General features: G+C 44.9%; 1 protein-coding gene across 1 annotated transcript in view; it reads right to left on the reverse strand.

Moving 5' to 3' along the window:
• Window positions 1–794: 794 nt before the first annotated feature.
• Window positions 795–25,692, reverse strand: part of C8B (complement C8 beta chain) — a 39,113-nt gene continuing 14,215 nt past the window's right edge. Inside the window, exons 5-12 of the mRNA XM_070403348.1 lie at window positions 24,255–24,387; window positions 21,620–21,817; window positions 20,120–20,360; window positions 16,133–16,261; window positions 13,262–13,425; window positions 6,196–6,349; window positions 3,531–3,599; window positions 795–1,132 (exon numbers count right to left, since the gene is read on the reverse strand). Of these exons, the coding sequence (XP_070259449.1) occupies window positions 981–1,132; window positions 3,531–3,599; window positions 6,196–6,349; window positions 13,262–13,425; window positions 16,133–16,261; window positions 20,120–20,360; window positions 21,620–21,817; window positions 24,255–24,387 (1,240 nt within the window). The 3' untranslated portion in view covers window positions 795–980. The remainder of the gene's footprint in view (window positions 1,133–3,530; window positions 3,600–6,195; window positions 6,350–13,261; window positions 13,426–16,132; window positions 16,262–20,119; window positions 20,361–21,619; window positions 21,818–24,254; window positions 24,388–25,692) is intronic.

Below are 25,692 nucleotides of genomic sequence, written 5' to 3' on the forward strand. Positions count from 1 at the left end.
TAAACTGTCTCTCATGCAGCAATCTGTTTCCCTGGCTCTTAGCTCTAACTCAGGATCTTCTCTGAGTACCCACTTATGTCACAACAATTCAGCTCTTCCCCAGAACTCGTGCTTCCAACATCCACAACCACACCCTTCCTGTGTTCAGCATCCAAGGTCACTGAGGAACCAGAATCCATGCCTCTAGGAAGCCTGGGAGATTTGTAAATAGCTCACGTGCACACACACACACACACACACAGCACTGTCTCCCATGTTTTCATAAAATATTCATTAATCAAATGCACGAACTTACTGAGAGGAAGGGAGCACCATAATTATGAGTTTAAAACCTTGGAACCCAAGTGCCCAGGTTTGCAGCCCAACTCTGCCACTTGCTAACTGTGTAGCCCTGGATAAGTCACTTAACTCTTCTAAGACTCAGTCCCCCCCACCTGTTAATAGGGCTCATCTATAGCATCCACCTTTCATGAGGGTGGGATGAATTAACACGCTGATGAATTAAGCACTGTGGTTGGTACAAAGTAATCATTCAATAAGTATGAACTGCCACTGTCACTGAAGGAGACAGTATACTCAAGAGAGGAGCAACTTAATATCTATTCATTGATTTGTTATTGGACACCCACTCTGTGCCTGTCACTGCCAGACAGTAGGATTTCAAAGTGACTAACTGCCAACACAGTAAATGTGAGTGAAAGAAACCTGTAGAAGTGAGTGAAGTGAGGATTACCAAGGTGCTTAAGCCCCTCAGGAACCTACAATTATTTAACTCACTGTGTGTTCCAGTCATGTGCATTTTACAGATCTTTATTTTAAGCATCCTGCATGGCATCATCCTTCAGCCCTGGGCTGGCCCCCGTGGGAGCTAGTGTAGGGAGGAGCAGTTAGTGTGGGGTGGGCTGCCTGAGTTCCTCGTGCTCAGAACTTTCGCTGTGTGCAGCCCACAGCAATGTTATCAGCGGGGAGCTTTCCCTTCCTTAACAGTTAAGTGTTTCTGAAGTAGGGCCCAAGCAGGGGCTGCCCCCGTTTTGAGGAGGTGGATTGTTGCACTGCCTTTGTCTTGTTTTATGTCCTCCAGAACATGGAGACCAGTTTGACCAGCAATTCCACTGTCCATCAGTGGGGACATCTATAAGAAAGAAGGTCAAGGAACATGAATTAGCCCTTGTTACACTGTAGTGCCCTATGGGTGGGGTGGGATATATAACCCAAACGCTTTGGGGGACTGAATTTCTGGTATTCCCCCTCCAGTCAACTGTCCTTTCAGGCCATTGTTCTCACCATGCTTCCTTCTACACAAGACCTTTGCCCATGCTGTTCTCCCTGCCAAGAACAATCTTCCTTCCTCTATTCATCTAGTCCAGTGGTTCTCAACCTATGGATCGCGAACAATGAAAATACATCCTGCATATCAGATATTTACATTATGATTCATAACAGTAGCAAAACTACAGTTATGAAGTAGCAACAAAAATAATTTTATGGTTGGGTCACAACATGAGGAACTGTATTAAAGAGTCGCGGCATTAGGAAGGTTGAGAACCACTGACAGTCTTATTCCCCTTCAGATATCAGTTTAAGTGTTAATTCCTACACGGAAACCTTTCCTCATCCTAACTCCCTATGAATTTTTCATATTTGAAGCTCTCGTAGCATTTTGTTACAATTAAAACTTTAAATATATCTCTGGGACAATTTAAATAATGTTGGCCTTTCTTTCTAAAGAGGAATGTCCATGATGACAGGAACTATATCTGATTTATTTGCTCTCTCACCACCGAATCCCAGCATTTGAGCTGGCATATAGGAGGCTCTTAGTGAATATTTGTTGAATGAATGCTTTTCAACTATAGGATGCTGAATACTTTATTTCTCAATGTGTAAAATAGGAGCTATGTCATCTACTGTGATGCTTGTGTGTGTTAACTGAAGTAATAACACTGACATTTGTGTTTGCTCTGGGGATTTTCTGGTTGATGAGATTGGCAAATGATCAATTATATCCACCAAGATACACCATGTGTCTGGCTGAGCCTCTCACTCACAGTATAATTCTGAATACACTACTTCCTATCTCTGGGCCTCCCATTTGTAAAATGAGAAGACTGGGGGAGCAGTTTTCCAAGGTCTCTGCCAACCAGCAGAAATACTGGGGCTGTCTGATTGCACACTCCCTGGCAGGTCCCTGGGTGGGGCCTGGTTGAGGTGTGGGAAGAGAGGGAGTGAAGACAATCCTGAACGTGTTGCTGGGGACAGAAATAGTGCAGGCAGGAGTCAAGGTCAAAGACTGTAGTCAGACCCAAGGGACCTGAATCTGGGTTCCTACACATACTAACTGTGTGCCCATTAGTTCATGGCCTATTAAATCTGTTTCTCCACCTTTAAAATGGGGATATTGGTAGTATCTACTTTATGAGGTTGTTGTGAGGATTAAAAAAATTTAATATGTGTAAAATACAAATTTAATTTATGTAAGCTACAAAATATGTAAAATACATGTAAAAATCAAAAGGATTTAATGCAGGTAGCACTATTTACTTAGCTCTAAAACAAACTAGCCAATATTCATTTGTCTCTTACAATGTATTCAGCATCATTAGAAGTGCTTTATATGTCTGATGAGAAACTCAAGACAACTAACTCTATTGGAAAGTTAGTATCATCATCTCCATTTTACAGATGGGGAGACTGAGGTACAAAGAGGTGAAGGAAGGTGGTCAAGGCTACAGTTATTAAATGATAGGGATGGAATTTGAACCCAGCTGAGTCCAAGCACTCAGCAAGGTGCCTGCTACACGGTAAAGTGCCTAATAAATGTTTATTTATGTTTATTGTTTCTACTTAATGTGCCATTTCCTTTTATAGTGGTATCACCAAAAAGCTGCAGCAAGGAAAATAAAGGGAAGGAGGAGTAAGGGGTTGAGAACTCTTAGATAATAAACCAGCCAAAGAGTTTGAGAGCTGGAAGGGATCTTAGTGATAGTTTAGACTTTCATTTGTTCTTTCAACACATACCACTGAGCCCCAACTGTCTTGGGACATGGGGACACAGATAAATTAAACATGTCATCCTTACTCAAATATACAGGGGAAATAGACACACAGAACCCTAAGTACAATGTGCTAAGAGCTATAGTAAATATATGTTCGAAGTCCTACAGGAATCCAAAGGAAGAATTAACTAATTCTACTTGGGGAGAGAAGGGAGTTAGGGCACGTTTTACAGAACAAAGGGGCATCTGCACTGGAATTTGAGAACTGAATAGGAGTTGACTAAATTAAAAAAAAAGGTAAGTATTCCAGAATGATCTAAAGAGAAGACTTGCAAATGCCATTAGCAGTCCTATAACATGAAGCACTTTCAGTTGTGACAGTAATGAAATCTATAATCTATAGCCAGGATGGATCTCAAGTTTCATAGCATCCAGCTCCCTACCAGAAACTCCCACCTTGCTCTTCTCTTTCAAATTACTCTCTGGACTTCCTCTAGTGTTCCCTTTCCCCACCAACTCTCAAAGGCTCCTTACTTTTCCGTGAGGTGATCTCACAGCCTTGGCCTTCGAATCCATTGGGACAGATGCAGTCACAGTGCGATTCTGAAAAGACAATGCAGAGAGAACATGAACTATAACCACGTGATGAAAGAGCCTTGGAGTTCAGTTCTCTACATCACTGCTTTCCCATCTAGTTAGAGACATTTAGTTGAATCATCCGAAATAAGAAGGTTCAGTGCCAAGAATACCTACTCCTTTCTTGAGAATCCTTTGCTCATAAAGAACATATTTATTGCCATCATATGGAGTTGAATTATATGGGGTTGTTGAGGAATACTACTCACCCTATCTAATAAAAGGGTAATATGCAAATTAACCATCACTCCATCACAAAGATGTTGGTGCCCATAGCCACAAGATGGCGCACCCAGTCCTCTCAGCCCCACCAGAGTCCCCCAGTCCCGGGGTGGGGGGGGGGGGTGAGTGGCCTGGCAGAATGCTTGCTTCGTCACCACAGCAATGAGGCAAGTGTTCCATGCCTGGCTGCGGAGGGCCTCTGGCCAGGCTGGAACACTTGTGTCATTGCAGGCCGGGCTGAGGGACCCCCGCCTCCCCGTGCACAAATTTTGTGCACTGGGCCTCTAGTTAGTAGATATTTGACCTAGTCTTGTTGCTCAGAGTCAAAAGCCACATTTGTGGTCAGCGAGGCCACTGGTCATTTTCACCCCAAGTTAATTATCTAACCTCTGCTTGTACACCTCTAGTGATGGGGAACTCACTTTGATGTCTTATCCTATTTTGGGCCAGGTCTAATACCCTGTAAGTTATTCCTTGTGTTATCTGTTACATGTCACCCTGGAGTCTTCTCATCTGGGTCACACTGAATCTCTTCACAGGACTGTCCTTCATAAAGCAGGCCCTGCGAGCATTCCAGCCCTGTCTTCATGTTCTCCCTCACCTCCAGGGTAGAACCTCAGGTGGGTCCCAGTTCCCAGGTCCAAATTTCACATAAGGCAATGGGGATTTCAGCAACCCTAGACCAAAATCTTGAGCTGGTGGCTGACTTCCTTCCTGCTGAACTGACCCTCACTCAGTGTCCTTGTCCTAATGGTAGAACTTCCCTGCCTTAGGCTCTCACTTATGTCTGCTGTGCTCATATCCATCTTGTCCAACAAGGTAGACACACACTCCTCAATTTCTGCTGGGTAGCTGGGATCTTTCTCCATGAGAACAGGTCTTCTCTGGGTCCCCTCTGCTGAGCTTGCTCCATTCACTTGGCTTGTTCTGCCAACTCCAATGGGCTCCCTGGCCTGGAATCTACTGGAACCAGCTGCTCTAGGTGCCCTGTTTTGGCAGCAGGCTGGACTGGATGCTTCCTCAGAGTTTTGCTAGCCCATCACAAGAGGAGCATAAGAAGCCAGGCTCCAGCCTCTTCCAAGTTTGTTTTGCCCACTGCAAGGACCCAAGTGTGATCCTCAAAGTTAGGAATCAAGTCCTAGTGGACCATCCTTGCTACCCCTCCCCAGTCCTCCAATCTTCTCACCATGTCTTGGACAGGAGATGAACAAAACGTTTCCTCTGCTCATCCCAGGGCTTCTTTTTTGGCCAGAAGAGATTCCCTGAGTCCATCCCCACTTCTGTTACAGACCACACAGCCTCAGCCTGCTCCTGTCTTCAGTTTAATGCGACTGTCACCTACTATGTCCCTGTGGCTGGAAGCCAGATATCCTGACAGCCAGAGCAGCATGTCCTAGTTGCCTACATTCTGACTCCTTGGAGCTAGACTAACAGACACTTCTACTAGCACTTGGTGCAGTTCAATGTAACACCCACTAGTCTATCAGCTCATTGAAATCCTCGATCCTGTCTACCACTGAATTCAGCTACAGAACAGCTTCTCAGCACTGACTCTGCAGTGGAATCATCTGGGAGGCTTTTTTAAAGGCCAATCCCAAGGATTCACTTTAATTACTTTGGGCAGGACCAACAGCTTTGTGTTTGCGAAAAGCTCTCTGGGCGATTCTCACCTGCAGCCTGGGCTGGGATTTGCTGCCTCAGAGAAATGGCGTGAGCTTTGCCATCAGCTGCACCTGAGGGCAGGGGTCTCCTAGGTGCATCCAGGAGAGGTTGGGACTTCAGAAATTGTGGGTCACACCCAGGCTGGTGGGGAGGGTGTCACCATCCTGATGAAGGGCCCTTCTCCAGAGATACTCATATCAAGATCCAGGTTGGGCCCAAGCATCAAAAGTTCTGAAGGTCTCAAGTGCAGGCATACCTTGTTTTATTGCCCTTCACTTTATTGCCCTTCACAGGTGTTGCATTTTTTTTTTTTTTTACAGAGGGAAGGCAAGACTCCCCACCAGCAAAAAGATTAAGACTCACTTTATTGAGATACCCACTTTGTAACCGGGGCTGCACTGTCTCCGAGTCATGCCCATAGTCCTAATGTCGAGTTAGGTTGAAGAAGCTCAGGTTTAAGGGCCTCCAATGTTTAGGGGGCCCCCTTTTTTCCCATTGAGATAATGAAAAGAGCTTCATGACAGACCCTGGGGCTCGAGGCAGAGGCTAGGGATTGACCTAGAAACTCTCCTTGAACTACTCTAGAGGGTATGAGGTTTTGATAACATGTTCTGGCCCCAGAACCAGCTCTCCACATGACGGCTCCCACCAGGGACACCAGCTGCCCCGGAAATGGTACCTTTCAGGACAGGGACCCCATTCCCTTTGCAGGGGGCACAGAGGCAGGAGCTGACTTCTTTCTGGAACTCCTCCAGGGCCTTCTTCATGTTCTGCTTCACTGTGCTGGAGTAGGCGAAGTCTGTGGAGGTCACCAGCTCATACAGCGGCGATGCCTGGGAAGCGAGCAAAGCCTTTTATGTCAGAGGAAAACATTCATCAAATAGAAGCATAAAGCAGGGATCCCCAGGAATGGGCAAGGGGTCAGTGCACAGAGACCCAAAGTAGATCCGTATGGCATTGGATAAATGTCCCAGCGTGTAGATGGATGCCCCATCATCTCTCTGTCCCACTCCACCTACTATCCACAAATAAGCTCATTCAAGTTCAGGCCAACCAATACTTACTGAATAAGTGCCAGGAAGTCAGCACAAGTAAGGAAAAGATAAAATACCCACTCACAAGAAATTCAGAATCCAAAGGTAGAGACAAGCATACTAACGGATACTTACAGCACAGGTAATAGGGGAAAATTAATGGATAGAGAGGAGCAGGTGGTCCATCTGTCTTTGGTGGGGAGAGGAGGTGATTTTCAAGGAGCTCTTTGAAAGTATTACGGGAACCTGGTTCTAACATCACTCCCTCGTCAAAATCTACCAGAAGCATTCACACCATGCCAGAGCCACTATTGGGAAGCCTTTCCCAAGCTCCAGAGCTCACAGAACACCTTCCCACCATGAAATGCTCAGAATACTCTACTACTCATTCAATACAAATTATTTTTGCTCACTTGTCATTATATTTTTTATGTGTTGAAATCTCTGTCTCTCTTCTAGTTAGAAGATTATAAATTGAAGATCAGGGTTACAAACTCCTCAGCTCTGCCTCTAAGATCCAGCCCTGAGCTTAGTGAAAACCGCTGATAAAGTGGATCAATTCCAGGGGGATTGAAGACCTCACCATCAGGCCAGTAGCAACAGGCATGGAAGAGAGGGTGTGCATAGCAGAAGTGTAGAAGCACAAAGAGGGATGCTGGTCGCCCAGAGAGCTCAGCAGTGTCTGAGACTTGGAAGCCACAGATGGAAGTGGTGGTGTTTGTAGGTCAGGAAAAGCCAGAGGCCACATCCCAAAAGGTAGTTAAAACTATTCAGTCTCTTGGCTCTAGTTTCAGCTCCAGGGCCAGGTTCCTCTCCAGATTTTGGTTGTGATCCTGCCCTAATCCAGCCCTAGAGAGTTTAGGGTCTGTCTAAATGCAGGCAATCATGCCTAATAGAAGCCTCCAGTGAGAAGAAAATTGCTTCCATTTCTTAATGTGTCTGATGCTGACCTTCGCCCCAGTGGGCAGAGCAAGGCCCCTTGGTGGTCCCATTGTCTCACCGTTTTGTGGTCAATAAATTGATCCAGAGGCTGTTTGCAGAACCTTCCAGCCTGCTGGCCCGTGCATGGGGGAGGGTTTGCTGTACACCAACCATGGGCTCCAACCGGCAGCTTTCCCTTTCAGGGAGAACCCAGCACTGAGATTTGCTCCAGGAGAGGGAGAAAGTCAGGGGCAGAACTGGAATAAATCTTCCAGGTATACTTTGTGCTAGAAGCTGTGCTGGTGGTTTACAAATATGATCCCACTTCATTCTCATAAGGCAGCAGTTATTAGTCCTGTTTTCAGGGGAGGTTGAGTAACTGAACAAAGTCAAATAACTCATAAAAGAGCTGCCAGGGTTCTAACCCAAAGCCTTTGTTTTTCCTACTAGTTCATGAGGACTATTAATAAAAGTGATTATTATTATTATTATTATTATCTATTTCCATTTCTAACCTTATCCCAGTGGTCTCCACATTTTGCAGACTTTGGTGGAGTTCTGAGCAGAAACTCTCAGATCTTCACAGCTCCCTCTTTAAATCAAGTTAATATGACACAGCTGCCTGTTCTTTGGTTTGCTGGTCCTCTTTGCTCTTCTTCTTTCCTGCCTCTCTCCCTGCTTTCCTCCCTTCTTTTTCTTCCCATCTCTTCCCCAAAATACACAGTCCTAATTTCTCACCTTGATTATTGGGTCCATAGCATCCCTGCCCTTATAAAAATTTTATTTATCATATTGCTGCAAAGAGATGATGGGTGCTATCTATTCAGTGCCATGCACTTCTCTACAATGGACCCTACTGATTGACATTTTCAATGATAATAATTATTGCCATAGCCAGCATTTATTAGGTGCTGAACTAAATACTTGACAAACATAATCTATCTGAATCTTTACAACAATCTTATGAGTCAGGTAGGTGGTCTTCTATATTCCCACTAGTGGCCCGGTGGGTGAAATTTGTGCACATTAAAAGGGAATTAATTATAGGAAATATTTTAATATTGCTATTTGCCCTTTCTCTATAACAGAAGTGTCAAAGATGAAAGAAAATTAGTAAAATGTATATGAAAATGTTCCTCCTGTCAGAGTCTGGGGCACACTGCAGGACCCAGAGTCAAGTTCCCGTCCACCCACGTGCACCTTGAAATCACGCGAGACCCAGATCCAGCCAGCCCCACTCCCATAAAGCCCTGCCTCAGGTCCCCCATCAAGCCCTGCTGAGTGGGGGCATGGCCTGAGGTCCCCCTTCAAACCCTATCGGGCAGGGGGTGCGGCCTGAGGTCCCCTGTCAAGCCCCACTGGGCAGGGGGCAAGTGTATATTTTTGGATAGGTAGGTGGAAAAATATTTACCTCAAATAGGTGGCTTAAGGAAAGTGTAGTTTTATATTCCACTTTTTTCACTTCACATCATATTATGAGCATAAAAGAATATTTTTTTATGGCTGCATAGAATCCTGTGGTATGGATGAACTAGAACAAGCATGTCAAACTCAAAGGCTAACACAGGCCAAATAAATGAGGCATGTGGCCCACGGGCCTAGAGTTTGACATGCTTGAACTAGAATATATACAACACTTGCCCTGTTATTAAATATTTAGGTTGTTTCTTTTTTCTTTTCTCCTTTGCTATTACAAACAACATAGATCAAGGCATGTTTTTATATATGCATCGTTACCAACTTTTAAAATTATTTATTTAGCTGATTCTGCATTTAGGGTTATTGAATCAAAAGCTATAAGCATTTTAAAAGTTTGGATATATACAATTAAATTATTTTCCTAAAGGGTTGTACCTATTTACAGTCCCATCTCATTTTATAAAAGTGCCAATTTCATCACTCTCAATGGACATTAAGTGTTATAGATTTTAATAACTATCAATTTGATAGGTTAAAAATATTGCTTTGTTACTTTAACTTTTAGTTCCCAGAGAAGTTGAAAATTTTGCATCTTTATTCATCATCTGAGTTCTAAGTGTTGCCTATTTCTTTGAGATGTGTCTTATAAATTGCAGACACATTTAGAATTTCCTTTGTGGCAAAATTATTTGGTTGGTGTGTAACCTGCCATTTAAAGATATTCATGGTTTCCTCATTTGAAATTCAGAATTTATTGCTAAGGGTACTATCCAGCAGTCTAAGTCCAACATATCTTACCAGGCAATGCTACTGCATTATCTGTATTGTAAACCTTCCCTTGGTCAGAGCGATGTGCTTTGCGAGCATCTTTGACGAAGCTGCTTTAGAAAGGTGTGCTGGTTATCACTGTTGAGAAAATATGTCAGCTTCTTTGCTTTCTGGGTAGGCAGCAGGGCTGCAATCTCTGCCATCCTTAAGGACAGGTTTGCAACGTGACTTGTTTCGAGCAGTGAAAGGTGTGCAGAGGGAGTGTCCCTTCCCTGGTGACACCTTGGGAGCAAAGTGAGCTGACTTTTCCTGTTCCCTCACCACTGCTGTGGTGATCTTGGGAGCAGATGCCAAGATAAAACCTCCATCGCCTGGCTCCCTGAGTGCCATTGAGGAAAGCCCCTGGCCAGTACACTTCGGAACATGTCACTGAGATTTGGGGGTTGTTCTTACTGCAGTGTAACCTAGGTTGTCCTGACATCTTTGTGAGCACCATTCGCTACTATACTTTTTTTCTTTCTACCTTAGGCAATGCCCAAGCTCCATACAGTGTCTTCTTTCAGCCTGGGTCTCAGACCACAATCTAGCTACCCTGACCACTAGAGAAATGTACATGGATCATAGGCCTGGTGACTAGGGTTGCCCATTAAATAAGAATTCCCAGGTAAAATGGAATTTGAGAGAAACAACAAATAACTTTTTAGTATAAATATATTCCATGAAATACTGAGGAGATGCTAAGATTCAAAGAGTATTCCTTACCTGTCTGAAATTCAAATTTAATTTGACATCCTGCATTTTCACTTGCTAAATCTGGCAAGATCTGTACGTACTTCCTTTAACATCTCAACATATCTTTGGGATTTCTTGTCCATTAAAGATTATTTCAATGGGCCACAAGCTTTTTCCTTCCGGACCACGGTTGTCACTCCATTATCTTCTAGTATTTAGTGTTACAAAGAATTCTAAGACTAGTGTGACTTTTATAGTTGTAGGCTATATTTGTTCTAAAAGTAATTAAAACAAAACAAAACAAAAAATAAAAAAACATCACCAGGATGTGTTTCACTATAGTTTCCCCGCCCCTCCCCCCCCCCCCCCCCCCCCCCCCCGGTACTTTTGCCTACTTTTCAATGAGGGACTGTCAGCTCAGGGAAATTCCCCTCATTATGTGTTTGATGAATGAATCTTCACATTTACTCTTGTCTCTGTCTCAGGAATAAGTCCCTGAGATTTCGATTTCCACTCTGTGCTCTCTCTCTGTCATATTTCTTACATGTCATTGTTTTAATCTCGTTGTCTTTCGCTCCTACATTCTAAGAACATTTTTATAGCCCCTTCCACATCATCGACTCAATTTCCTGCAGTGTCAATTCTGTTCTTTATAGTTTCCAATGTAGGTTTTAATTCTGCTACTGTGCTCCTGGTTCCCTGTATTCAGCTACTTCCCTTTTCGTCTGCTTAGTGTCTAAACATCTCAGCTTCTATTTTTTAGTTCATCAATTCCTCGTTTTCTTGATGTTTGTTATAATCACAAAGCAAATACTTTCCAAATTTATTTCTGTTTTTCTGTATTTCAGACGTATCCTTGCCTCCTGCATCTTGAATGTCATGTCAATCTGCTGTGTTCAGAATGCTCTTCATTTGTCTATCGCTTTCTTATAACTCTCCTTTGAACAGAGTATCTCAAGTTTGCCAGCAGACAATGTGTACGGGTTCCTCTGTGGTTTTCTGCCCTGCCCACCTGGCTCCTACAGGTATCATGATCGTCATCTTCAATGCAGGTCTATGTATAAGCCTTGACCACCACCTGTGTCTAGGAATTGCTTACGTAGAGGGCCCTGCTATCCTAGAAGCAATCACTGCTCCAGCTACCTGGTCAGTGACTCTGCAGAGAAGAACTCCTCAGAGACCATGGGAAGCCATCTGCAGTTTTCTCTTGCCAGAAACTGCATGAGGGAGTGGGTTGCCCAGAATGTATGTTTCCAACTCAGGTTAGGAACACCTCCAACAAACCTGCCTCCCCTGCTCCTGAAAACATCTCTGATTCTTTCACATTTTCCCCTCCATCAGCCCACACAGGCTCCAGAACCCTCCACTGAATAGAGCATGTAAATGGCACCCCATATGTGCAGAGAAGCCTCTGAGCTTCAGTAAAGTGCTTCACACCTGCAGGCCTGGTTGAGATGCTTAGCATGCTCCCGTCCCCCCACACACCACATCCCATATCATATCATGTACTTGGCACTTGACATTCCCAATGTGCAGGATGGCACATCCAACCTATTTAGGTAGGTAATTAGGGCAATTCATTAATTTCCAGTTTCAAATAAAAAATTCAGGTAAGAGATAAGTAAAATGTAAATACTAATAATCTATTTTTTCCCTATTCTCTCTCCCATGTCCATATATGATGCCACCCAATGTCACCATGCCATTAGCCAACCCCAGATTTCTCTGGAGCTGCCTGCAACTTTATCCTTCTCGATGCTTGCCTAAGTGTCACCACTGACTAGAGGATGTGAATGGCAGCCTTCTTGTTCTGCAGAAATGATGTGTTTGACATACAAATAAAGAGCCTGTAGGAAATTGCCAGGGCTGGGAACTGCAGAGTCTCATGTTGGAGCTCTAGCCCCTCACTTTTCCCTCCTTCACTGCAACAGTAAACCTCCAGGGGCTGACGCTGGACCATCAATGACTGTACACATGATGGTAAGAGAAGGACAGTGTACAGTATGACATGGACACCATCCTGAAGGCCCCACAGGCAAGCACCTACCACTGCTGATGTGTGTGACAGTATTGTTCTGGCAAATGTCCTTTTAGTTTAAGTTTACAAAACTGCTCTTGTTTGGATGACAGGTGGTTGGGATCATTAGTTTTTATTCTTTAAACCTGCAGGAAAGTCTGGAGAGGAGGGGAAAGGTGCAGGTCTCAGGTCTGGAACCAATAGAGACTCTCAAGCAGCCACAATTGGGTGCGACCTCTGTAACCTTGATTTTTTTTTTTATCAGCCACAAAATAAAGATAAGCATTTTAACTTGCAGACTTGTGGGGATTAATTGTAATGATACCATGACAGCCCTTGGCCGAGTGTCATGGGAATAGTAGGTGCCCAAAAGATGTTAATGATTCCCATGATGTGTTATCCTGTCCAATGAGGTTGCTATGCCTGAGTGTGTCTTACTGTGCAGCACAGACTGTATTTTTCACCCTTGCACCTCCCTCTATTTTCCTCCAGCGCCTTAGTTCCTATCACATTACTGAAACAAAGCAACTAGTTATTGGTTGCCTGAATGAATATTTAAATGAGCAAATAATTGAATGAGTAATTCTCTGATGGAATGGAAACAATATTAATGTAAGAAGGCTTTAGTTAAAAGCTGGTGGTTAATTTTCTTTAGCAACGTGGGGGCCCCAGTGAGAGGGAGTTGGGGGTCACTAGCTGGTGCTGAGCAGTTACACTGTAATTGGTTCACTCCAGATATATTTTCCATTCTCACATATGCACCTCAAGATTAGGGTAGGCCTTCTTGAGTTCTGTATCCCATACCTTGGCTCAGAGCAGAGGGGAGGATGGGTAGAGAAGCTGCCCAGCAATACCTTAATTTTGATGATGTCAGGGTTGTACTGCACTGCATCTCCCCACTCCTGCATCAGGTCCGCTGTCGGCAGGTCCTTGTAGGCCAGGGCGGTGACGTACTCACTTGCTCCTCCTCGCACACGGACCACCAAGTCCTCTACCATGCTTTTTCTATTGTTTCTGTCTGATATGGACACAGAGACCTAGGATGTCAGGGAATCTACTTTTGCACCTTAGTATTTACTGCAACCCAACTAATAACCTAGGTACCATGATATTCACTGAGTTTTCCCAGGAGAAGTGGCTAGACACATCCCTGCCAGAAGGAAGTCACATTGCAATGGGAAAAATGAAGCTCACCCAATCATATAGGATGCAAGTTGGAGGCAGAACAAGGGAACATTTATTTTGAGAATCCATAAATGCCAGTCACTAAGTGAGTCAATAGAAGGTAGATATCAGATAGATAGATAGATATGGATAGATAAATAAATAATAGATCTATATATATAAAAGCCAAGCAACCAGAATGACAAAATGACCAATCGGGGTTGGGGACAGCCAGCCAACTGCCCGTGGCCCCTCCCCCAGCTGGACCCACCCCAGATTTGCCCACCCCCACCCCAATTGGGGGCGGGGCTGGACAGCCAACCATCCACAACCCTTCCCACCCCACCCCCCGATCGGCCCCCATAGGAGTGGGCTGGCTGGACCCCACCAATGCATGAATTCGTGCACCGGGCCTCTAGTATGTAAATAATTAGTAGATAGCTGATAAATACATACATACATACATATATACATTCATATGGGTAGATTGATAGATCATAGATAGGTAAGTAGATTGGTAGATAGATAGATTATTGATCATTTATGTGTCAGTCATTAATTTCTAAATGTTGTACATGTATTCATTCAATCTTCACTGTGACATAGAAACATATAATCTTTACTTTGCAGATGAGAATTTTTAGGCACTGGGTGTGAAGGAATTCATGTATACATGAACTCTGCCCAAGCTCTAAGCTCTAGCACTTCTTTGTGTGGGATGACTAAAGCTGGGAAAATTTGTAAAGGCTGGGCTCTGCATGGGATACATACCTACAAAAGAGTGTCTACTATAAAGTGATTTGATTTTTCACAGAGTTTCCCATAAAGCCCTCTATCATATCAGTAAGTCATTCCATTCTAATTTATCTATGTGCCCGAGGCCAAAAGAACTGGTGTCAAGTGACTACTCAGCTCTGAGCCTGCAACACCATGCGTTGTATGAAGGCAGGTTCGCATACTGCTGGTAGGAGGGTAAACTGGGACAACCATTTTAGAAAACAGATAAAAAAAAATTACATCCTCAACAATCCAACAATTCCACTCCTAGGTGTAGCCCCTGGAGAGACAGGGACCAGATGACTGTGTAAGAACACTCATAGGAGCATTTATTCTAAGTGCATGACATAACAAAATGACCCAAATTCAACAGAATGGACAAACTTGTATTCATACAGCAAAATACTATGCAGCGATGAAAATGACCTAACTATAGTTATACACAAAATCATGCTGTTGAATAAAAAAACCAAAAAATCCACCCAGAGAACTGAAAAGATGATGTTCCATCCATATACAGTTCAAAATAAGCCACACTGAGCCATACTGGTCAGTGGGTCATATGGGAGGTAGAACTATTAAGAAAGGAGGAGTCAGGATGGTGTCATCTCTAGAAGGAAGGGAGAAGCCGTGGTTGGCAAGGATTTCTGGGGTGCTGAGCAATGTTCCAATCTGCTGACAAGTCATCTTTAAAGAGCGCCTGCGTTTTATATGTGCCTCCGCATGTAGGACGCACCTTCCGACCCAGCAGCACCAAAATGAACAAACAACAATGTCAACCACACATCAGTCACAGTGCAGGAGACCAGCAATTGATACTTGTTTTGTTTTGGCTGTGGAACTTGCTTTGCATAAGCTTAGTAAGCAGAGCAGACAAAGGAGAGCTGCTAGAGGTGCAGAGGGTTGGGGACTGCAGCCCCTGCTGACCAGCTTTTCTTTCCTACTCCACTGGCTATATTGATTCCAAGCTTCCCCATCAGGCCTTCAAGATTCCTGCTCCTAAGATGCCTGGATTTACACCCTGGCTTCATTATGCACCTTGCAACCCAGCCACACTCCGATCTGGTCTCTCCTGCCACATGGGCTCTGCTGTATGGTTTGTGGCTTCACCTGCTCTTCTAATCTCTGTAAAGCCCTTTGTCTCAGGGAAGGACTAGCCTCCTCACCTGCCTCCTCAGCTCTAGCATCCTACCTCTAGCCAGACCAACTCCCACCCAGACCCCCGACTAATTTTCCATTGTTAGATCTTTTTCCTGCCTAAAACACAACCTTGATTCTTTACTCCTCCAGCGACAAATCAAATGACCCCTCCCTTAGGAAGCCTGCCTGATGCTCTCGACTGGGTTAGGTGCCTGTCACTGTCTTATCATTCGTTCTTGTTTGCCTACTTTGTGTGATAGAAATACAATTTTATTCACTTTTGTATGCCCAGCACATAGTAGGAGTAGGTACATTTTTATTGAATGAATGTTTTTTTTTATTTTTAATCTTTACCAAAGGATATGTTTTACTAATTTAAAGAGGAGAGAGAAAGAGAGAGAGAGAGAGAGAGAGAGAGAGAGAGATCAATTGGGCTCAAACCCATAACCTAGGTATGTGCCCTGACCAGGAATCAAATCTGTAACCTTTAGTGTGTGGAGAATGCTCCAATCAGCTAAACCGCCTGACCAGGGCTGACTCACTATTTTAATTGAAATACCTTGGAATATCTAGTATTTAACGTAAAGAAAGACCAAGTCCTGGAGTCCTAGAAGGGAAAGATGCCATGTGCCCCTGCCACTCACCTTTGATTTCCTTCAGCACACCCTTGCACAGGGCCATGGACACACCAAGCTTGAGGTAGACTGCTTCAAAGGCAGCACCGATTCTAAAACCTGCTTGGGCACAGGCGTGAATATCCTTAAGAGAATAATCTGAAAGAAGCAAGAAAAGAGACTCATGACTGAAAGGTAATCCAGCCTGTCCCCTCCCTGTGGTTGATCCCAGAGGCCAAGCCCTTGCTGGGTGTCATGGCTATGCAGGGACTCGGGTTCAGACAAATGGGAAGCCAGACTGATGACAGGAAATACAAGCAGCTCCTGCACTGGGACCAAGACCGCATACGAAACCAGGACCACCTTCCCCCCAGACTCTCCATGGTCTCTGAGGGTATTTGCCACCCACCCACGAGGGGAAGTGCTCAGAGTCCTTTTCCAAAAACGTGGTTCCTTATGAAGTTTCTAGGGACTGGTCCAGGGAATATAGGCTGTTGCAATGTCTCCCTTCCCCGACCCACCATCTCTAATCTTCGAAGCAGTAGAGTGAGCTTATAAATTGATTGAGGCAATGTATATGAAGTGCCTGGTCCAGTACCTGGCAAAGGGGCCCCCTCCTCATTTCTTCTTCATTTTTGGATCATTTCCCACTTGCCCCGCTCTAATTCTCCCCAAGGCATCCTCCTCCTCTGGCTTGCTGAAACCTCAGGGTGCCTTGTAGCACCTTTCTGTAGCACTTTGAGGCCAGTGAAAGAATAGGAATTTGATTACTTGGGTTGTCTGGTAATCAGTATTGCCCCACACATGTTCCTTGAAACATTAATCTCTTAATACTATCACTTATAATTCTTGTACTGGTAGGTTTTATAAGCAAAAGGGCTTCTGTGGTCCAGTAAGTGTGACCGGTGTGCCATCAGATGAGGTGGAGAAGTCATGGCATGGCAGTGTGCTTGGGAAACTCCTAAAGTAGGATCAATTATGTTTCCTCAAGTTATTTGATCACAGAGCCTGTGTGAGGAAGTATGAAAAGCACTTTATAAATTACTGGTGTGGAGCCCTTGACCTTGGTAAGACTAAGGTCACCATGACATACATTTATATTTGGTACCCTGTGACTTCTAGCAAGTACACTGGACGGATAGCCAAGGTCCAGCTCTGCCACTGTAAACTGTGTGACCTGGGGCAGGTCTCTTAACCTGACAAGTTCCACGCTGTTTGAAACAATACCAATTGGGAAGCAGGGATCACACCTTAGACTTGCAGATTACACTTGGAAAGACCTGTATTGTCTGTATGGAGAGCAGATCGCAGAGGAGGAAGGGATATTAGTTTGGAGACTGTGGTGAAGATCTCCCACCTTGATATTTAAAGCGTGGTTTGTGGATCAGCAGCATGGACATCACGTCCACACTTGCTAGAAATGCAGAATCCTGGGTCTCACCTGAAACTTACTGAATCAGAATGTACCTCTTACAAGATTCTCAAATAATTCACATTCACCGTTTGAGAAGGACTGATGCTGAGGGGAGCGTAAGATGGAAATGGTAAAGATAGAGAGAAAAGGTGATTGGGGCTGGAGCTAAAGGGACTTGCTAATAGGTGGAAAGGAAAGGAAAATAACCAAGGTTGACTCCTAGGTTTTCAGTTGGAGCCACGGGTTGGATGAGATGTCCATGATTCTGGAAGAAACATATTTGGGAAAGAAAAGCAAGTGTTCTCTTTGGGGGTGTGATGGTTGTTAGGCATTTGAATGGCGATATCAAGGAGGCATTTTGACATAAGCTCTTGGTTGCAGAGAAGAGGTGCAGGATGGATATACAAACTGGGGGTTATCTGCGTGTGGGAGACATTTAAAACCCTGAGATTCGATGCTGTTGTCTGGAGAGAATAGTTGTAGAAAAGAGGACTGCCCAAACAGAGGGCTGGCTGAAGGACAAATATTAACAAGTTAAAAAAAAAAAGGATGAGGAATCTGCAAATGAAACTGTGAAAGGATAGGGGAGAATCGAAGATGGCGGCATAGGTAAACACTGGAGACTGCTGCTGCAAACAACCACTTCAAAAATACAACTAAAAGACGGAATGGACATCAACCAGAACCACAGGAAGGCTGGCTGAGGAGAGACTCTTCAACTAGAAGGAAAAACAACAGCATTACGAGGCTCAGAGGAGGCGCAGTGTGGAAAATTTAAAGGTACGGTGGTGCGTGCGCAAAGCGGGCTGGTGGCTGAGGGCGCGGTTGTCGTTTTCAATCAGGAGGGAGTCTCAGACTCTGGGCTACAGATCCAGGCGAGTCTCTAGGGACCCAGACTCAAACAGGAGAAGCGGGACTGTCTGGCTACGGTCCCTCCGAGGTTTGCAGCGGTTGCTGGGACAGAGAGGTGGAGCCCCTGGGGACGGACTGAGAGCGGCCATAACTGCTCCCTCCCCTGCCCTGTTGATCCGGCCCTGCCCAAGCCCTGCGCAGAGCCATTTGCTGGATCTCCTCAGGCAAAGGCTAGATTAGCACCTCCCCAGAGGACAGAAGTTTTCCACACAGCTGATTCTCACAGCCAGTTGGCCTGGTGGTCAAATCCCTCTAGTATTAACTACAATTAAGGCTTAACTAGAACAAGACTGCACACAAAGACCACAAGGGGGTGCACCAAGAAAGCATAAAAGATGCGGAGACAAAAAAATATGACAGAAATGGAGGATATGGAGCTAAAAATCGCAATTTTGAGGGCTTGCAATAAACTTGAGCAGAGCCTCACGAAAACTAATGAGACCCTCGATGCTACGATAAAGAAATTAGAAAGTAAGCATACACGGACTGAAATAAAGAATATTATACCCAATAGCAGACCAGAGGAGCACAAGAATCAAACCAAAGATTTGAAATTCGAAGAAGCAAAAAACACCCAACTGGAAAAGCAAAATGAAAAAAGAATCCGAAAGTGTGAAGATAGTGTAAGGAGCCTCTGGGACAGCTTCAAGCGGACTAATATCAGAATTATAGGAGTGCCAGAAGATGAGAGACAGCAAGATATTGAAAACCTATTTGAAGAAATAATGGCAGAAAACTTCCCCCACCTGGTGAAAGAAATGGACTTACAGGTCCAAGAAGCGCAGAGAACCCCAAACAAAAGGAATCCAAAGAGGACCACACCAAGACACATCATCATTAAAATTCCAAGAGCAAAAGACAAAGAGAGAATCTTAAAAGCAGCAAGAGAAAGACACTCAATTACCTACAAGGGAATACCCATACGACTGTCAGCTGATTTCTCAACAGAAACTTTGCAGGCCAGAAGGGAATGGCAAGAAATATTCAAAGTGATGAATACCAAGAACCTACAACCAAGATTACTTTATCCAGCAAAGCTATCATTCAGAATTGAAGGTCAGATAAAGAGCTTCACAGATAAGGAAAAGCTAAAGGAGTTCATCACCACTAAACCAGTATTATACGAAATACTGAAAGGTATCCTTTAAGAAGAGGAAGAAGAAAAAGGTAAAGATACAAATTGTGAACAACAAACATGCATCTATCAACAAGTGAATCTAAGAATCAAGTGAATAAATAATCTGATGTACAGAATGAACTGGTGATTATAATGAATCAGGGACATAGAAAGGGAATGGACTGACTATTCTTGGTGGGGAAAGGGGAATGGGAGATGCGGGAAGAGACTGGACAAAATCGTGCACCTATGGATGAGGACAGTGGGTGGGGAGTGAGGGCGGAGGGTGGGGCGGGAACTGGAAGGAGGGGAGTTATGGGGGGGGGGGGGGGGAAGAGCAACAAATGTAATCTGAACAATAAAAATTTAATTTAAAAAAATAAAAAATAAATAAAATACACCTGGAAAAAAAAAAAAAAAAAGAAACTGTGAAAGGATAGCCAGGGAGGGAGGAGGAGAACAAGGAGCACTGCTTCTAACTCCTCTCCCAGCAACTCATGGACACTTCTCCCCATCAACACACATAGCTCACACGTGGCCCGTCAGGAAAGTCATGCTCCCCTGGGCTGGATACCTGCTTTCTCCATGGCCTCCTGGTTCATAACAAGTGTGTATTCATAGATGCCCCCCAGCACGGCCTCCGTGATGTAGTGGGTCCCGAAATCGCGGAAGAGGTCTCTGTACTCGCCGTAGGCATACTCCAGGGGCAGCTGCCTGACTCGCTGGAGGAATTCGTAATGGAGCATGAGGTTTCGGGATTTCAGCTTATAGCGGGCCACCTCAAGGTCAGAGCGCGCGTGCAGAAATCTGCTTCTCTAAATGAAATACCAACATGGGAAAACCAGACCTTTAAAGTCAGGAATCTGGAACGAGAAGATGAACTTTACAAATACCACCCGGTGTTCTCGGCCCGGGGTCATCACTCTTATGATTCCTTTAGGACACTTGAGGGGTGACGGCCTCTCCGACAAGCTCTCAAGTCTCATAAATATTCCGATGTCCTTTTCAGCGTGGAAGAGCTCGCTCTTCTCTCAGGTCCTTAAAGTAGCAAATGAGGAATGAGAAGGGGAGGCAACCAGAAACAGACTCAGCAGGGACAGCAGAGGCAGCAGAGGCAGCAGAGGCAGCAGGGGCAGCAGGGGCAGCAGGGGCACAGCGGCAACTCTGATGGGACGCAGGGTTTGCTGACCCGTGAAAGCAACTTCTTCATGATCTTCTGCTGAAAAGAGTAATAGCCGGGCTGTAGGAAGACTAGCCATTGTGTGTGGCCAGAGACAACCAGCCATAGCCCGCACACCAAACTGAGGCCTGGCTTTGGAAATGAAGTGTTATTGGAGTACAGCTAAGCCCCTATGTTTATGTCCAAAGCTGCTGTCACTACAGTGGCAGAGTTGAGTAGTGGAACCAGAGCCTGTAGGGCCCCACAAAGCCTAAAATATTTGCTTTCTGGCCCTTTACAGAAAAAGTTGTATGGGAGGAAGGCTCAGGGCTTGTCCTCATAGAAGAGGGAGGTGAGAGAAGAGGTCACCAGGCGGGCTGTAGATTCAGAAGGGAAGGTGTCATGAATTAAATAAAGACCAGGTGGGGATATTAGAACCCGGGAAGGGAACGGATAAGGAGCAGGGTGAATACAGAAGAAACAGGTGCATGCGGTGAGGTCAGCTCCACCCAATGCCCCAAGAAGTCCGAAGGGAGGTCTTGGGTGACTTTCTGGAGAAGAATGTCAGCTGAAAGTTTGATATGGAAGTTAGATTGCTGGGTTAGAAAGCCTCCAGAGCTGATCTGGTTGGCAAAGCTATAATCTTCAATGAATGAAAACCAAGGGGAAAAGCTTATTAGAAAACAAGGGTAAATAATTTGAGAAGGCTACCGCTGCCTGGTCTTCTAAAAAGTAAGTCAACATATGACCATGCTATTTTGTGTGTGTGTGTGTGTGTGTGTGAAGAGATTTTCAAGATAATAGAATTACAATTGGTTGCTAGGATTAATAAGTAATGTGGAATATGGACACATCAGTGGGCATGAAAATTCAAATGAATAGAGAGAAACTGAAGAGCCCCAAGAGGTTACTTACAGTATGAGAAAACCTTTTGGTTCGGCTGACAAAACGTTGGCCATTATCATTTGCCATGTTCATGCCAAGTTCAAAGAATCCAGGGATTGTAAAACCAATGCTGAAACTAGACTGCCTTCTTTCCGCCTTTGAGACATTACGCTCAAAATCTGAGTAAGATTCATATTCTGTCAGCGCAAATTCATATTTGCCTTGAGTCTAAAGGAAGAAAAAAAAAGTTCCTATGTCATTTGACTCCCATCAGTTCTGTACAAGTCAACAAACACCTACAGTCCTCTTACTGTTTGCCAGGCACTCACAGCCAACACTGTCCTCACCCCCCAGGGCTCTCACCCCAGTAGGAGAGACAGAGATGTTCAATACTGAGGGGTGATATTTAGAAATGAGTGCTTTGTTTGGATTTCAACTGGCAGAAAAGTAGAGCACATTTTGGACTGTAGGCTCGGCTTAGGCAAAGGCATGGAGGTGGGAAAGGGGTTCTAGTGTGGTCGAATCAGAAGGTAGGAGAGTGAGGAGCAAAGAGAAGCATTGTGAGAGAATGTGCTGGCATAAAAACACCAGGGTTTCTAAGATGACTTGCTCTAAGTTGGACTTAATCCAAAGAGGAGCCAGCAGAGGAAGTGGCTGAGCCTTGAGAAGATCACTGTAGGACAACTTAGTGGTTGGATTGTTGGGGACGACTGTGGGGTCAGAGAGACAGGCTGATGAGGAGGCTGTCAGAGGAATGCCAGTGCCTGGTAATAAGGGTCTGATCACAGGTAGTGCAGTGAAGATGAAGTGACAGGGGCAGGAAAGGGCCTTTGAGAGAACCCAGAAGGACTATTTGCTTGAAAATTGGGGCTATTTGTCCCATGCACAGGGGAACAGCCAAGGGGGATTGGTCACTTGGTGGCCCTGGAGTGTCTTCTTCAGCTTCCCATTCCATCCCATCAGCTTCTAGGTGCTTGTGGCTCCCAGCCCCCTAGCCCCCCAGCTGTCAATATAGAGTAGGTCCGAGTGTGGCCTGGAATGAGGCTGCCTGAGGAGAATGTGTCACTGCCATTTTAAAGTTGGGTAACCTTGGACATCCGACCTGACCTAACCTCTCCATGCCTCAGTTTCCTCATGTGTAACATGGAGACAATAATTATTCCTCCACCGGGCCTGTTCCGAACATTGAGTTTACATGGGTAAAACACTGTACAGTGCCTGACACAGTGCTAAAAAAAAAAAAAAAAAAAGAAAAAAGGTGGTGATGAAAATATATGGGGTGGGCAAAAGTAAGTTTACAGTTGTGAGTATGCAAAACAGAGTTTATTCTCATATTGTTATTTATTAATTATTGAATTATTTTCTGTATGAACATCTGTAGACCTACTTTTGCCCCCCAATCCTGCTGGGCGAGGAGCTGCTTTAGCCTAGCTGATAAATGGCTGTTCCAGGATCCTCCTCTGACAGGAGAGGCTGTGGGATGGCGCTGGCCTCAAGGAGGAGGGTGTGTTTGTCTCAGGCTCATTTTTTTTCTTTTTTGGCCAATAAGTATGTGTGGGAACAAAGGGAGAGGGATGGGAGGAGGAGGGGGACAGTGCCCTGACGGCCAGGATAGCACAGCTTTAAGAGTGGAAACTACCATCAAGATTATCTTTTCCAGCTCCTCATTTTACAAGTGAGGAAACAGAGGCCCAGAGTGAAAAAGGAACCCAGGCGAAAGTGAACCCGGCACCTAAGGCAGAGCATAGCTGGCCGTTAACCCCAGTGTCATCTCCTCAGTCTCGAGTGAATGTGCCTCGCAGTACCATCGTCTGTTCTAACCCCGCTCTCTGTGAGAGTGCTTCTGAGTGTGTATGGTAATCGGAGTGGGCTTCCATTAGAGGAGCATTTTACAACTTCAAATGCTTGGCACAATGCCCCATCTAACAGGCAAGGGCTTGGTGACACTGAGAGTTAACATTTCCTGAGGACGCGCCACTCAACCAAGTGTGTGTGCTGAGCCCTTACACAGGTTACCTCAGTAGACCTCTCCCTGCAGGACAGGACCCTTATAGCTCCCAATTCAAAGAGGAAAGGGGAGGTTCGGAGCCTTTAGGAATACACAGATGGTAAACTGTAGAGCTGCCAAATCTGCGAGACTCCAAATCCTAAGCTATACTTCTGTCTTCATGGTAGCCTTGGATATTCTTTTATTTATTTAATTTTAAAAAAAATATATTTTATTGATTTTTTACAGAGAGGAAGGGAGAGGGATAGAGAGTTAGAAACATCGATGAGAGAAACACCAATCAGCTGCCTCCTGCACTCTCCCTACTGGGGATATGCCCACAACCAAGGTACATGCCCTTGACCAGAATCAAACCTGGGACTCTTCAGTCCGCAGGCCAACACTCTATCCACTGAGCCAAACCAGTTAGGGCTTGGATATTCTTTTAGTACAATTACTGCTACTGCAACTATTACTGTCATCATATGCAGCATGTCCATCTTGCCACGTGTCCTGAGGAAGGAACCACCCATTTTACCCATGAAGGATTGATGTTTAGAGATAAAGTGATGCTACCAAGCTCACTCAGTCGCAGGCGGCAGGCCTGGCTGCAACTCCTACTGGCTGGCTCCGCCCTGCCTGCCCACTGCCCTTCAGGGGCTTCCTGGCTGCACATACCTGTGGGGCGTAGCTTTCCACATTGAATGGCTTCCTAAACCTCGTGTTCAGTATGTAATGTGGGGAGCACCCACCGCCGTAATACCTGTGATCGAGAACTGGGCCCTCGAAACTGTTTGTGAACAAATTAATCCTGCAGGGAAGGCATGGAGAGGAAGAAGAAGGATGGGTAAGCAGCAGTTTGTAATAATTTCAATTGGTAGAGCTAATAAATGGTAGGTGGACCTACAGGCATGGCATCCAAGGCCCTTGATATCTGGGAGAAAGCAGCTTCCCAGCTTCATGTCTGGCCACTCCCAACCACAACCGCATACCCTAGTCCCAGCCACTTGGAGAAGCCTGCTCTTCCTCCAATCTGCTTTGCTCCTTCTCATGGGTGTAAGTGCTGTGCCTTATGCCTAGAATGCCCTTCCAGCCATTCATTGTTTGTTTGTTTGTTTTTTCTTTTGAGATTGAGCTCTGTTGTTGCCTATTGTTGGGAGCCTTCACTGACTCTTGTATCAAGCTGGTACCAAGCTGGGTCAGAGGCCCTCCTATTACAAGGATGGTCCATAATAGGTTAAGAACACAAACTCTGGAACCAGAAGCCTGGGGTCAAATCCCTGTTCTGCTATTTACAAGTTACGTGACCTTGGGCACACCTGTCGTTAACCTCTCTATACTTCAGTCTCCTCAACTATGAAATGGGAGTAAGAAGAACACCTACCTCCCGGGGTTGTTGGGCAGAGTCCATGTGTCATATTTGTTAAGTGTTTAGAATACTGCTTGGTCAATGCTTGTTATTAAATGTGTCTATTGTCCCCACTGGGTTGTATGGCCCTGGGGGGTGGGGGTTTTCTTCTGAATTTCTGTATGACTCACATCATGAGACACTAAAATAGTTACCATTTACTGAGGGTCTAACTCAGTGGTGGTTCCATGCAGCACCTTAGTGTCCCCAAGGCCCTGGGTGGTAGATATCATTATGTCCTTGTAGAAAGGGTGAAAATCCTGTCTCTAATTAGACATACTGCTCACTGCCTCCAAAGGCAGGCCTCCGTCTGGCCCAGTTCTGACAGCTACCGAAAGTTCTTTTTTGGTGTTGCAAGGAGCTCTGTCTGCTTTCAGCTTCTGCCCATTGGCCTCAGTTTTAACGGAATTGTGTTAGGCTCTCTTCCCTATGGAAGAGTTTCACGTATCATAAAAATGGATATTTATTAATTTTATTTAACAAATATAATGTGGTGCTTACTTTGTGGAGGCACAGTAATAATTAATTTACACATATTGAGTCACTTGATCTTTATGAGATAGGGATGATTATTATTATACCCATTTTAGAGATGAGGAAAGTGAGGCACAGAGATGGTAATTGACCTGCCCGAGGTCTCACTGCCAGAAACAACTGGTGGGGCCAGGATTCCAAGTCTGAGGGTCTAGTTCAAGAATGGAGGCTGCA

This window comes from Myotis yumanensis, unplaced genomic scaffold, assembly GCF_028538775.1.
Source record: "Myotis yumanensis isolate MYYU_CA2020_CCGP unplaced genomic scaffold, mMyoYum1.0.hap1 SCAF_2, whole genome shotgun sequence".
Taxonomy (NCBI): Eukaryota; Metazoa; Chordata; class Mammalia; order Chiroptera; family Vespertilionidae; genus Myotis; species Myotis yumanensis.